The sequence below is a fragment of the Tauraco erythrolophus genome, chromosome 4 (assembly GCF_009769465.1).
Source record: "Tauraco erythrolophus isolate bTauEry1 chromosome 4, bTauEry1.pri, whole genome shotgun sequence".
NCBI classification, from domain to species: Eukaryota; Metazoa; Chordata; class Aves; order Musophagiformes; family Musophagidae; genus Tauraco; species Tauraco erythrolophus.
In genome coordinates, this window is record NC_141468.1 from 66206615 (window position 1) to 66220376 (window position 13762).

The following is a 13762-nucleotide window of genomic DNA, read 5'->3' on the forward strand; positions in this document are numbered from 1 at the left end:
AGCAAGGAAGTAAAAAAACACACACACACACACACAAAAAAACTTAAAACTGTCCTACATTAAGAGAACACTGCTCATATTTCCAGAGACTCCCAACTAAATTTCAGTTTCTGATAAGGTCTATCATTTCTCAGAAATCCAGTTGCAAAATTCCTTATAAGCTGAACAGTTTAATGGTTTTCATGACAGAAGTTAATTCCTGTTCCTCAGAGACGATGACAACATTTATGCCTTTAACAGGCAGTGACCTGATATCACAAACCTGACCGGGTACTTTCGTCTGCTTCTGAGAGACATACCCATTCATAAATGCAAGCACAAATTTCAGCTAAGCTTTGAAACAAGCAGACAAACAAAGGACCTCCAAGAAGCTGCCCACAAAACAAATGTATCAAGAGCCAATGCTACAGGTCCTAAAACAGGAAGGCAAAAAAGAGGCACTTTCAAAATAAAAGAAGACCACCATCCAAATGCCAGGGGCTGAGTTAAAATGCAAGCCACGTTGACACAGTAACCTTTTTGCACTGTTATTATGAAGAATGCAGCAGCATATAAAGAGGCTGAATTATTTACAATAAGTTCCTGGAATTTAATAAAAAGCTTATGAGTAGAAAGATACTCAAGATACTCTCTTACTAGCTAAAAACGAAGACATGCAATATTTTGATACCAAAGACTCCTAAACTGTGGTCCTACACAGATGGGATTGTTCATTTGGTACTGTTTCAACACTAGTGCTTTCCTCCTGAAAAACCACCCTGAGGGAAAAAACCCAGCATTACTATTCTTCCAGATAAGCAGGTTTTGGTTTTATGAGATGGCTATTAATTGATTGCGAAAGGAAGAAGAGGCAGCCTACATGCAAGAAACAAGCAAGAAATCCCTACATCAAACCACCTTCCCCAATTAGAAGTTTGAGCCTCTTGCTTGGTAACTGCACTGCTAGTGCCATGTTTTGCCAGTGCTGAGGTAAGAAAGATAAAGTTGATTTAACTAGAGGATTCCATTTTACATTGGGATCTCTTGACGTAGTGTTGCTCGATTCTCTGCTTCGCAGAGTATTTCAAGTGCCCTATCCAAAGTCTAGAAACTCGTATTCTAATACCTATTCCTCACTTTTATCTTTTGCTATCACAATGCAATTTTGTATCAACGATTAAAACCAGTTTAGAATAAGATAACCACCTTCTTTGCACGCATTTTCATTGATTTTAACCGATTTTCTAGAGTAGCTACCCCATGTGATGACTAAGTACTTGAAGCCTTTTTCTGCATACGAACAGCAAAAAGGCCACACAGCAAGAAGCCAAGGATATGCATACACATCCAAAAGGTGTTAACTCGATTACATGTTAATGCACTTACCTGATTTGATTTCTCTACTGTGCTACTGGGAACCTCTGTGGTATCCTTCACAAAAAAGTTATCTATGATGTGTCTCTCTGCACACTCCTGACCACAAATTGGACAGCGGATAACACCGACTGGGAGGAAAAAAAAAAAAAATCCGATTATGCTTGCACAACTTAAGGTATATCAAACAACTTCAAAGACAGCTTGTAAGGATAAATACTTTGAAAGGATGTCCTAATACTTTCCTGTCAATAAGGTGTCAGTAAAATGAAGCTAATTCTTATTTATCGCTGAAGTAACCTTTACCTGTTATTCCCCGATAACATATTCTTTCAATCAAGGTCAAAAACTTTTGTTTCAATCCTATAAATAATTTGCCCTAATCTTATAGAAAATTAATTCCTTTCCTTTAAAGGGAATGTATTCCCATTGACAATTTGTTGCTATAGAATGGATTAAAGTACACATTTATTCATATGGAGTATTAATTAGTGACATTGAGCAGTATTACACACACACACCGCCCAGCAGTGTGCGATGACTGACTTGCAACTATGTAATACCAGAAACTGAAATGTAATAAATTCAGGATTAATGAAGCAAGTCATATAGAGACTATGTTCACACTAAGCAAGGGAAAGCAAGCAAGAGAGACATAGCAATAAATAAGCAAGGTCTTCTCCCTCCTCTCTTCTGCAAGACACGCTGGGGAACAATTCTAAGACAACATCACACTTAGACTCGTGGTTTAAGAAAGAGCTGAGAATCAACAACTTAAAGAGTTAAACAATTAACAGTTTTCTCAATAGAATAAAAGGGACAAGGTCAAGTTCAAAACCTGGGGTTCAACAGTGAGTAGACTAGACTGAAATGGAAATATCTATATAAATATTTTAAAGTAGACACCTTTCCTAGGTGCAGAAAACAGAATGTCTTATTAGCACTGACGCTTTTTTATCATGCAAGAAAAATCTCTAAAATGCTAGGCATTAACATCTTGTTTTAAGAAAATTATCACAGTTGTTACCACCAAAAAAAAGAAAATAATTGAAACTAAGTTTGAAATAATCACTTAGGATGTGGAAACCGTCATTCAAAGCCTACTCTAGAATAGTCATGTCAGTCCGCACCATGATAGATTCTAGGACCCACAGCCCCATTTGGGAGGAGGCATGATTTTAAGGGCCTTAAAGAAGATCAGAGGCACCACTTAACCCAACGAATTTAACACCAGTATATAATTCAGCACTTGCATATTTAACTAAATCAGCATAGGCTTAATTCTGTTCCTGTTTCACTTTTACAATAAAATGCAGAAGTACAGAAACTATTAAAGATTTCACTTTCTGCAGAACTTAATTCCTTACTGTAAGCGCTTCATACAAGATTTAGGTAAGTTTTTCATGATGTTCATAGATTTCATAGATTTCTAGGTTGGAAAAGACCTTAGAGATCATCGAGTCCAACCATCCCTAATCCCCATTAAACCATATCCTCAAGTAGATCATCCACCCTATTCTTAAACACATCCAGGGATGGGGACTCAACCACCTCCCTGGGCAGCCTATTCCAGTGGCTGACAACCCTTTCAGAGAAGAAATACTTCCTAACATCCAACCTGAATCTCCCCTGACTAAGCTTATGCCCGTTTCCCCTTGTTCTATCACCCATCACTAATGTAAAGAGCCCCTCCCCCACCTCCCCACCATCTTTTCTCAAGTATTTATAGGCCGTAATCAGGTCTCCCCTCAGCCTCCTCTTCTCCAGGCTAAACAGCCCCAACTCCCTCAGCCGCTCCTCATAAGTTTTATTTTCCAGCCCCTTGGCCAGTTTAGTCGCCCTTCTTTGGACTCGCTCCAGGAGCTCAATATCTCTCTTAAAGCGAGGGGCCCAAAACTGGACACAATATTCCAGGTGCGGCCTCACCAGTGCCGAGTACAGGGGCAGGATCACTTCCCTGCTCCTGCTGGTCACACTATTCTTGATACACGCCAGTATCCCATTGGCCTTTTTGGCCACCTGGGCACACTGCTGGCTCATATCAAGCCGGTAGTCAACCAACACCCCCAGGTCCTTCTCCGCCAGGCAGCTCTCCAGCCACTCTTCCCCGAGCCTATAGCGATGCTTGGGGTTTTTACACCCCAAGTGAAGGACTCTGCACTTGGCCTTATTAAAGCTCATGCCATTGGCCTCAGCCCAACGATCTGTTCAAATCCCTCTGAAGGGCCTCCCTACCCTCGAGCAGATCGACACAGCCTCCCAGCTTGGTGTCGTCTGCAAATTTACTGAGGGTACATTCAATCCCCTCATCCAGGTCATTGATAAAGATGTTAAATAGAACTGGACCCAGCACTGAGCCCTGGGGAACCCCACTGGTGACTGGTGATTTAGCCCCATTTACCACCACTCTTTGGGCCCGGCCATCCAGCCAGAGACTTCCGGCACACAGGGACAGCTCGCTCCTGTGCCTCCAGAATTTCCTTTTTGAATAGTAACCATCCCTCCTGCACCCCCTTACCCTTGAGAGCTGTCTCCCATTGGACTTTGTTAACCAGACTTCTAAACAGCCCAAAGTCAGCTCTCCCAAAGTCCAGCTTGGCCGTTTTAGTGTTCCCCCTCCTAACTTCCCCTAGAATTGAGAATTCTATTATCTCGTGGTCACTATGCCCCAGGCGTCCTCCAACCTTCACATCTCCCACAAGACCCTCTCTGTTCACAAACAGCAGGTCTAGGGGAGCACCTTCTCTAGTCGGTTCACTGACCAGTTGTGATAGGAAGTTGTCCTCCACACTCTGCGGGAACCGCCTAGACTGTTTCCTGACTGCCATGTTATACTTCCAACAGACATCAGGTAGGTTAAAGTCACCCATAAGGACAAGGGCTAGTGAGCGTGAGACTTCCCCCAGTTGTTTAAAGAATAGCTCATCGGTCTCACTGTCCTGATAGGGTGGCTTGTAGCAGATTCCCACTACAATATCCGCCTTCATAGGCCCCCCTTTGATTTTCACCCACAGACATTCTACTAGGTCATCCCCAACATTTAACTCTAAACAGTTTAGATCTTCCCTTACATACAGGGCAACCCCACCACCCCTTCTACCTCTCCTATCCCTCCTGAAGAGCTTGTAGCCATCCATGGTAGCACTCCAGTCATGTTTCAGTGATGGCAACTATGTCATAGTTTCCCCGGATAACAAGAGCTTCCAGTTCCTCTTGTTTATTGCCCATACTGCGTGCGTTCGTATAGAAGCACGTAAGTTGGGCTTTCGACCCCACTGTTCTTCCAATACACACCAGAGATTTAACTGGTCAACCCACTATAAAGCAGTTCTCTAATAAAAGTTCACCAGCATTACTAAATCAGCTCTTCATCCTGGAAATTTAGCCAACAGTTTTGCACTTGTGTGCATGGCATTTCACTTTCCTCTGTAAGGCTATGATGTTAAGTCTGCTTTTATTATAATTTTGCCAGTCTGCACTTCAAAAAATATTTGTGCAGTTTCCTTTGATACACTAATTCTATACTTTGGCTAAAACTTTCGTAACATTTTTTATACCACCATCATGAAGAGTAATTAAGAAATCCAATTCTGGTATGTCAGGTAGTTAATAGAACTCCAAGTGTTTCTCCTTTTATTAAGCAAATCAATTTACTACAGTCACGAGTGAAAAAAATCTCCTAATGCTCAAGCTACATACTTCCTGAAAAAGACTGTTTTTTACATTTTTCAACAGTGCCCATTACAAACAGCCCTCTGTTCCCTCACTGCTCATTCTTCACCCCAACCAAGCGCAGTGCCCTGGGCCAGCACAAGTGACTGAGTCGGTCTTCACACGTGTTTGGGAGCAGGGTATAGACAGAGAATGAGACTGGCAGACTGATTCAGCCATGGATGTATTTCTCCAGCTCTCCCAAGCTTCACCTTCAGCCCCTGATCTGCCTCACTGACTACACTACTGCTTACACTGAGCAACACGAGAAGCAGCATGAAGATGGGCAGGGGCCAACACTGCCACTGAAGATTAACTATGGAACCATCGTCTTTGAAACAGATCAGTTGAACTAAGCTGAGTTTATAAATCAGCTTGAATTGAAAACATGACGGACAAGGAAGGGGCAGGGGACAAGTTAGGAAACGTACTAACACAAGCCAAATGTTTCATTTGCGTTTTCACCAAAAGAATAATGCCAACTATCTGTTCACTTAGAAATTCTAGACTGAGATGGGAGAAGGAGAAAAGGAAAACTATCCAAACCTCTCAAAAACCTCTTGAAACTTTTTTGAGAATTCCTTATGCTGTTCAGCCATCAGTTAAGGGTTTCTTCAGCAACAGTGTGTGAGTCAGTTTGCGTTTGTTATAATCCTGGATTGATGACTACTACACAAATCAGTTTTAAATCACGTTTAGTCAACTTCAGGACAGTGGATTTAAGTGAAAACACATGGTATCATGATGCCAGTGTAACTGTTACAAACAGGTTACGCTGTTACGCGCACAACTGGCAACATAGGCCTTTTTGGCACAAAACCTCGAACACAAATAAGCCAAGCAGCATTCTTTTCAGGTCCTTATCTTCCATTCTTAACGTACCCAAGGCTCTTTCAGTATCGTACTGAACAATATAAACCAAGTGTTGGTCTTTTCCTGCCCACTCTCCAGGTGAGAAATGAAAGGTGCAATTAGAGTGTTCTGTGCCTGTTTTTTAACGCGCGTTGCATTTGAAACAGAAGGGTCATGGCAAATAACAGTACCTAATGCATTTGTGCAGGTTCATTTCCAAACTTCAGTCTAGCCACCTCAAAGAGACACTCTCACACAGACATGCTGCACATCACCACTGGAATTCCTACCTGTGCTCCTTACCAGTCAACAAACAGTACAGTGGAGCGCACCGTATAATCACCTCAACCCTGCAGAACGCGGCGAGGAGCTGGCAGCCCACCAGAACCCACATAACTAAGAGAGAAACTAAGTTATTGGGAAGGAAAGATACAGTTTACAATGGACTCAGAATTCAGAGCTTCCTATGAGAAAACAGGTAGAAGAGGAAAGACTATGATTATTTTGGAATTAAATTAAAAACATGGATTGATCCAAAACCAATGTATTCAAAGTTAAAAAATAACACTGATTATATTCAAGTAAAGACACACGCTTTAATTTAGCAAAGCTCATGGACAAACATATCTCTGTTTCAACATTAGCATTTCTACGTTATCAGGGTTACCTGTCATAATTAAGTACTAAAGTTCTATTTGGAAACAGTAATTAAATCCTTAACTTTGTAATTCTAGTTACCGGATGCAGCTTTTTGTATAAAATTACAAAACTACACACAGGCCAAGCAAAGTTTTCAGCCATTCATCCAAAACAAATTGTACAGTTGCCAGCTATCACCAATCTGATGGGATTTAAGTCAGTTCATGTTATTTATGTTGCTTACAGCCCAAAACACATCAGCACAATCCTACGAGGACACACTCATAAAGGCCAGCCTGCAGAAAGTTATAAACAAGAAATATGGGGAAAAGAAGCAAGAAAGTTACCTGATTTGTTCAGTATGTGTTTCTGAAAACAACATATAACCTTTTTTTTTTTTTCATGTGCAGCAGAGTCCTTTTGTTTTAGAGTAAGATTTGGTCCAGTAACATGGTGCATTGGGTTTACATGTCCAGGTTTTGGTAATGGGGGGCAAGGGGGAGCTGCAGGGGACGTGTCCTATATGAGAAGACACTGCGAGCTGGCCCCATGTCAAACAAAGCCAATTCCAAGACAGACCTATCACTGGCCAAAGGTGAACCCATCAGCAATGCTGGAGGCACCTCTGTGTATATGTTTGACAGGTTAAAAAATGCTGTGCAACAGGAGCTGGGAGAGAGGAAGAAAAACTTGAGAGAAACAGCCCTGCAGGCACCTGGGTCAGTGAAGGAGGGGGAGGTGGTGCTTCAGGTGCCAGAGCAGAGAAGACCATGGTGAAACAGACTGTCCTTCTGCAGCCCATGGAAGACCACATTAGAGCAGGTATCCATGCTGCAGCAGGTAGATCTGTCCTGAAAGAAGCCGCAGTCTGTGGAAAGACCACGCCAGAGCAAGTTCCTGGCAGGAGCTGCATCTACTGGAGAGATGTCCATGCAGGAGCAGGTCTTCTGACAGTAACTGTGGCCTGTGGGGGACCCACACTGGAGCAGCCTGCTCCTGAAGGACTGTACTCCATGGAGAGGGCCCACATTGGAACAGGTCTTGAAGGGCTGTATGCCATAGGAGAGATTCCACACTGGAGCAGGGAAAAAGTGGGTGGAAGACAGAGGAACAAAGAGGAACTCTTATGAACTGACCACAACCTCTGTTCCCTATCTCCACTCCACTGCTCAAGGAGGTGAGAAGGTAAAGTCAGGAATGAAGGAGTGAAGCTGAAGAGGGGTGTGAGGGGGGAAGGTGTGGGTTTTTTTATTTTTGTGTTTGTTTCTCATCATCAAAATCTATTTAATTGGCAATAAATTAACCTTCCTAGCATTGAATGTTTTGTCCACGAGGGTAATCGATAAGCAATCTCCCTGTCTTCACCTGTCCTGTTGAGGAGGAGAGAAAGCACAGCTTGGTGGATGTCTGGCAGCCTGCCAAGGTTAACCCACCCCACATGGGTCTTTGAGATGACCCTAATGATTCTGGGTTGGGTTTTTTTATTTGGGTTTTTTTGGTTGGTTTTGAGGCTTTTTATTTTTTTTTAAGCTAAATGCTTTAAACTAGAGTTCTATCATTAGTTGATAGGAGAAGTGAAGCGGATCTAAAAGAGATCATAGAATCATAGATTGGTTTGGGTTGGAAAGGATCTTAAAGATCATCTAGTTCCAGGCCCCCTGCCATGGGCAGGGACACCTTACAGTACATCAAGCTGCTCAAAGCCTCATCCAATCTGGCCTTGAACACTTCCAGGGATGGGGCATCACAACTTCTCTGGGCAACCTGTTCCAGTGCCTCGCCACCCTCAGAATGAAGAATTTCTTCCTTAGATCTAATCTAAATTTACCCTCTTTCACTTTAAAGCCATTGCCCCTTGTCTTGTCCCTACACGCCCTTGCAAAAAGTCCCTCTTCAGCTTTCTTGTAGGCCCCCTTTAGGTACCAGAAGGCTGCTGGAAGGTCTCCCCTGAGCCTTCTCTTCTCCAGGCTGAACAACCCCAACTCTCTCAGCCTGTCTTCATAGGAGAGGCACTCCAGCCCTCAGATCACCTTCATGGCCCTCCTCTTTAATGCTGCAACAGGTTCATGTCCTTCTTATGTTGGCGGCCCCAAAGCTGAACACAGTATTCCTGGTGGGGTCTCATGAGAGCAGAGTAGATGCTGGTTTGTATGTAACTTCACAGGTTTTTTATGTAGGAGACAGCACTCTGTCATGTTACAACCTTAGAGAGATTGTGCTGGGTTTATGTGGTGGGGTTTTGGTAGCAGGAGAGGGGCTGCAGAGGTAGCCCCTGTTAGGAGCTGCAAGAAGTTTCCCTGTCTCTAAAACCTGCCCAACCTGTCTCTGGCCAGGCTGGACCTGCCCCACCCCCAACCTCCCATGCAGGCAACTGCTTGCACTGGGCCACTGAACCCAACTGGAGATGGTCACGGTGGCATGGCTTGGAGCACTGTCAAGTGCCCCATTCCCAGGTGCCTGCTGGGCAGAGCTCATCCTGCCAGGACTGCCAAGGTTTGTCAGGTCGGCAGGTCCAGTGCAGCCACAGCAGAAAGAAGACCAAGATCTGAGAGAAATGGCTACGCAGACACCAAGGTCAGTGAAGATGGAGCAGGAGGAGGCGTGCCAGAGCTGAGATTCCCCCTGCAGCCCATGGGGGACAGCAGGCGGACACCCTGCTGCGCAAGAGAGAAACGGTGGAGCAGAGATCCACCCACAGCCCATGGAGAACCCCATGCTGGAGCAGAGATGCCTGTGCCTAAAGGAGTCTGTAGAGGACTTTCTGTGGGAAAGGACTCCACGCTGCTGGAGACTGACAGTGAAGCAGAGATGCATCTGCAGTCCATGGGAAGTGACTCCACACTGCAGTGGGTGGCTGCACCCTAAGAAGCTGTGACTCCATGGGGAAAGCCTACGCTGGAGCAGTCTGATGGGTAAGGATTGCATCCTGCAGGAAGGATTCACACCGGAGAAGTTCATGGAGATCTGTCTCCTGTGGGAAGGGGCCTCACAGTGGAGCAAGGGAAGAGTGTGAGGAGTCCTCCCCCTCCAGGAAAGAGCAGCAGAAACAGCGTATGACAAACAGACCTGCAACACCCATTCCCCATCTCCCTGTGCAGCTGTGGGAGAGGAGGTGAGACAGGAGGAAGAGAGGGGTGGGGGAAGGTGTTTTTAAGATCTGGCTTTGTCTCATCCTCTCTGAAGTAGCTGTTAACGAATTAAATTGATTTGTCCCCAAGCCCAGGGCCATGGTTAGTGGGTGACCCCTCTCTGTTCTTATCTTAATACTTGGGCTTTTTGTTACATTTTTTTTGCCTCTCCATCCCACTAGGGAGGAGGAGTGAGCAGCTGGGTAGTAGCTTAGCTGCTGGCTGGGCTAAATCACTCATCCAATTTTCCAGTACAAAGGCTTAACTCAGACCATGGACAAGTATCCTCTCAAGTTCTGTGATAGTAACGAAACACAACAGTGCACACTATGGATTACTGCTCTCCCAGCCTACTAATAGACCTGATAGAGGAATTTGACTTCTTTTGGTGCATAAAGGGTCAGGTTGGTTTAAAGTCATAACTAACAAATAGTATTAGAACAGATGGCTGAAGTAAACATAGGAGCATACGTACAAGCTCTTGCTAAGAAGGCAACAGGTGCTGTGGCAAGCAATTAACTCTAAGTTTTTGAACAACCAAAAGGACGATGATATTTTCCAAAGACATTTCTGCTCATATTTCATCAGAGTTACAATAACATACAGGAAGAAGGAATGTAAGACAAAGGCAAGTTAATATAGCCCTAGCGTTTTCTTACTATGTTCCATGTATGTATTTGCTTTCAATCTTCATTGGTACACCTTCTTTCCTCATGAACACCTAATTACATTTTAAACTGTTCCTTAAGCATGCATAGAATGCAATTTCTAAATTAACCTCTGAATTAACATTTCCTCCATCTAGTCCCTCTGCAAGACACTTTCCTAGTGCTACAATGAATCAAGCTTGATTTTTTTGGTGTGGGTTTGGTTGTTGGTTTTTTGTTTGTTGTTTTTTGTTTGGGGTGTTTTTTGGGGGTTTTTTTAAGTGTTAAGGTTTGGAAGCAATTGCGCAATAGCTTTCTAACTATGCTTAATCTTATTGCCAACACTTCCTTCCTCTTGTTTCAAGACACTTCCTTCCTGAAGTGTGCCACAATATACTTCAGTGCTTTCAAGGCTGGGAACTCTAGCTATTATACTATGGTCTGTTCAAGAAGATTCAAATTCCGAGTAGCAAGATATTAAAAGCCATTTAGTTGATCTCCTTATATAAACTGGTAAGGAAAATAATTCATCCTCTAATGAAACTATAGGAGAAGCATACTATGTCATCAAAACAAGAACTACATTATTGCTTTAGAAGAAAAAAAAACCAACAACCAACTATTTTGTTGTTCATTCCCCCTCTCCTCTCAAATATCCACAGTTTTGTTAAAAGGAATGAGGGCAAAAGAGAAGAAAAATCTGGAGAACTGCAGCACAGAACATCATTAACTCACACAGCGTGGAATAATGCAGTGAAATTTCAATAATTCAAAAATCATTTCTGCAATTGATATTTGCTATACCAAGTACATATTCTTCAAGCACATTATCAAGTCAGCCCAAACCTAGTATTTTCACAAAAGACAAAACCCAGTATCTTTAAACAAATATTGTCAGAGCAATTATAATGCACCGCCATCAGAAACAGCATCAGATTCAGTTTAGCATTTCCGCTAACACTGTTAAGTTTAAGCATGTTCCAGGATGGTGAGGCTCTACTGTTTATCTTGATTAAACTCGGGGCAAGGAGGACATCTAATTCCACATTAATGTTCTGATGCTCAAGTAATTCTTGATCCAATCAACTCTGAAGAGCTTTGAAGAATTTGCGTGTGAATTGAACAACATAGTTAGGAGGCTTTCAAGACCAAGTTATCTTTTAGTGAACAAAGTAATCTTCCTTCCTGAAGATTCTCTGAAAGAAGACTTGCTACAATAGCAAGCTGCCAGAAATAAAGAGTCAACACTTGGTATTTTTAACATCATTTCCTTTCAGAATGCCTGATGTTGCACTACACTCCAGAAACACAGGGAATATCTGAGACAATCGGATCTAGTATTACTTAAAAGAGGAAACAAGTTAATCATAGAATCATAGAATCATAGAATCGTTAGGGCTGGAAGGGACCTTCAAAGGTCATCTAGTCCAACCCCCCTGCAAGGAACAGGGATATCTCCAACTAGATCAGGTTGCTCAGAGCCTCATCCAACCGGGCCTTGAACGTCTCCAGGGATGGAGCATCCACCACCTCTCTGGGCAACCTGTTCCAGTGTTCTACAACTCTCATGGTAAAAAATTTTTTCCTAATATCCAATCTGAATCTACCTCCCTCTATTTTAAAACCATCACCCCTTGTCCTATCACAACAGGCCCTCCTGAACAGCCTCTCCCCATCTTTCTTGTAGGCCCCCTTGAGGTACTGGAAGACCGCTATAAGGTCACCCCGGAGCCTCCTCTTCTCCAGGCTGAACAGCCCCAACTCTTTCAGCCTGTCCTCATAGGAAAGGTGCTCCAGCCCTCTTATCATCTTCGTGGCCCTCCTCTGGACCCTCTCCAACTGGTCCATGTCCTTCTTATGTTGGGGACTCCAGAACTGGACGCAATACTCCAAGTGAGGTCTCACGAGGGCAGAGTAGAGGGGGAGAATCACCTCCCTCGACCTGCTGGCCACGCTCCTCTTGATGCAGCCCAGGACGCGGTTGGCCTTCTGGGCCGCAAGAGCACATTGCCGGCTCATATTGAGCTTCTCGTCCACCAGTACTCCCAAGTCCTTCTCCTCAGGGCTGCTCACGATCCATTCTCCGCCCAGTCTGTATTTGTGCCTGGGATTGCCACGACCCAGAATCAAGATCATTCAAGGTTAATCAAGGTTAAGATCAAGCTACCTTTCCTATTCCTTCTTTGAGTGTGTGAGGAGGGGGACTTGGGCAAGGGTGACCTTACATTTTCCTAAAATTGCCTGAAGTAGCATCACCTACATCCCATAGCTGCTCTGGTGTCCTGGAGTCACCACTCCAGGTGACACCACTCTTTGGTGTTTGCTTCCTTTAAATTGCAGGATGTAGACAGACCTTTAGCCAGTTGTTCTATTTTTTTTTTGACTGGACTAACCCTTCCCCAATTGTCTGTTTGTTTTAAATGCTACGTTTCTCTCTCAACCTTCTGTCAAGCTTCGGTCAGCTGCCAGCTGATCTGCCACCCTTTCTCCTGATTTAGAATATTCTCTCCTACAGAACCTCATTTTCTCTAGCAGTAACAAGAAGTTAATTTTCTGGTTCTAATCACCATCCATATTATTCACATGAAAAGCAATTTTCTGCTTCCAGCTCTGTAGTGCCTATTACAATGGGGCAAATGCAGGGAGGAAGAGAACTCAGAAAAACCCATAGGATTTCTCTGTACAATAACTGCAAATTTCAGTGCATTTGGGCCTGAAGCACTGCAAAGTTTAGTGGATACAAACCAAAAAAAAAAGAAAAAACATCTGAGAAGTAGAGAGCACAAAAAAACTCCATGTATTGTTAGAAATAGGTAAGGTTCCTCAGTAGTCTTAGCACTTACTGAATCTTCAAAAGGGCAACTCTGCAAGGGATATGCATTAAAATGCCTTTCACTGAGAACAGTCTCAGTTTACATGGGCTTAAATTTTCAAATTTAAGAATCCTAACAGGAATTGCATATTTTGCTCTATTTTAATAACTGATTATTATGTGTCTTCACTCAAAGGTATAAAAAAAAAAGAAACCCATTGTCTATGAAGGAGGAAGAGAGGCTTAAAACTGTTTCTCCTCCTGTCTCTACACTGATGCAAGCTGAGGGAGAACCTATGTCTTAGCAGGCAGTCCACTGAGCTCCCAGAGTAGGTAAATTACTCCCAATGTGTCAATTTGTTAGTGTCTAAATGAAGTCATTGCAGGAAGTAAGATTTTAAAAGCATACTTACCTGTTTGCTCTTGCTTAGAAGAATAAAGTTCTCAAGTGTCAGGGTTTATTTTTGTCAAAATAATCTTGTAAGATTTTTTTTTTTAATGGAGCAGGCATTTCCAGAGTGCTCCAGTGGAAAACATACTACTTAACTTGGGAGTAGTTCCATAATCACCATCATGATTATCGTTGAGGATAGTAAGTGGTAAGATCTCACGTTTTCATC

General features: G+C 43.2%; 1 protein-coding gene across 1 annotated transcript in view; it reads right to left on the reverse strand.

Moving 5' to 3' along the window:
* The window catches only part of TRIM24 (tripartite motif containing 24), a 72340-nt gene that overhangs the window by 40159 nt on the left and 18419 nt on the right, over positions 1-13762 (reverse strand). Inside the window, exon 2 of the mRNA XM_086611174.1 lies at positions 1366-1484. Coding sequence (XP_086467300.1) covers positions 1366-1484 — 119 coding nt within the window. The remainder of the gene's footprint in view (positions 1-1365; positions 1485-13762) is intronic.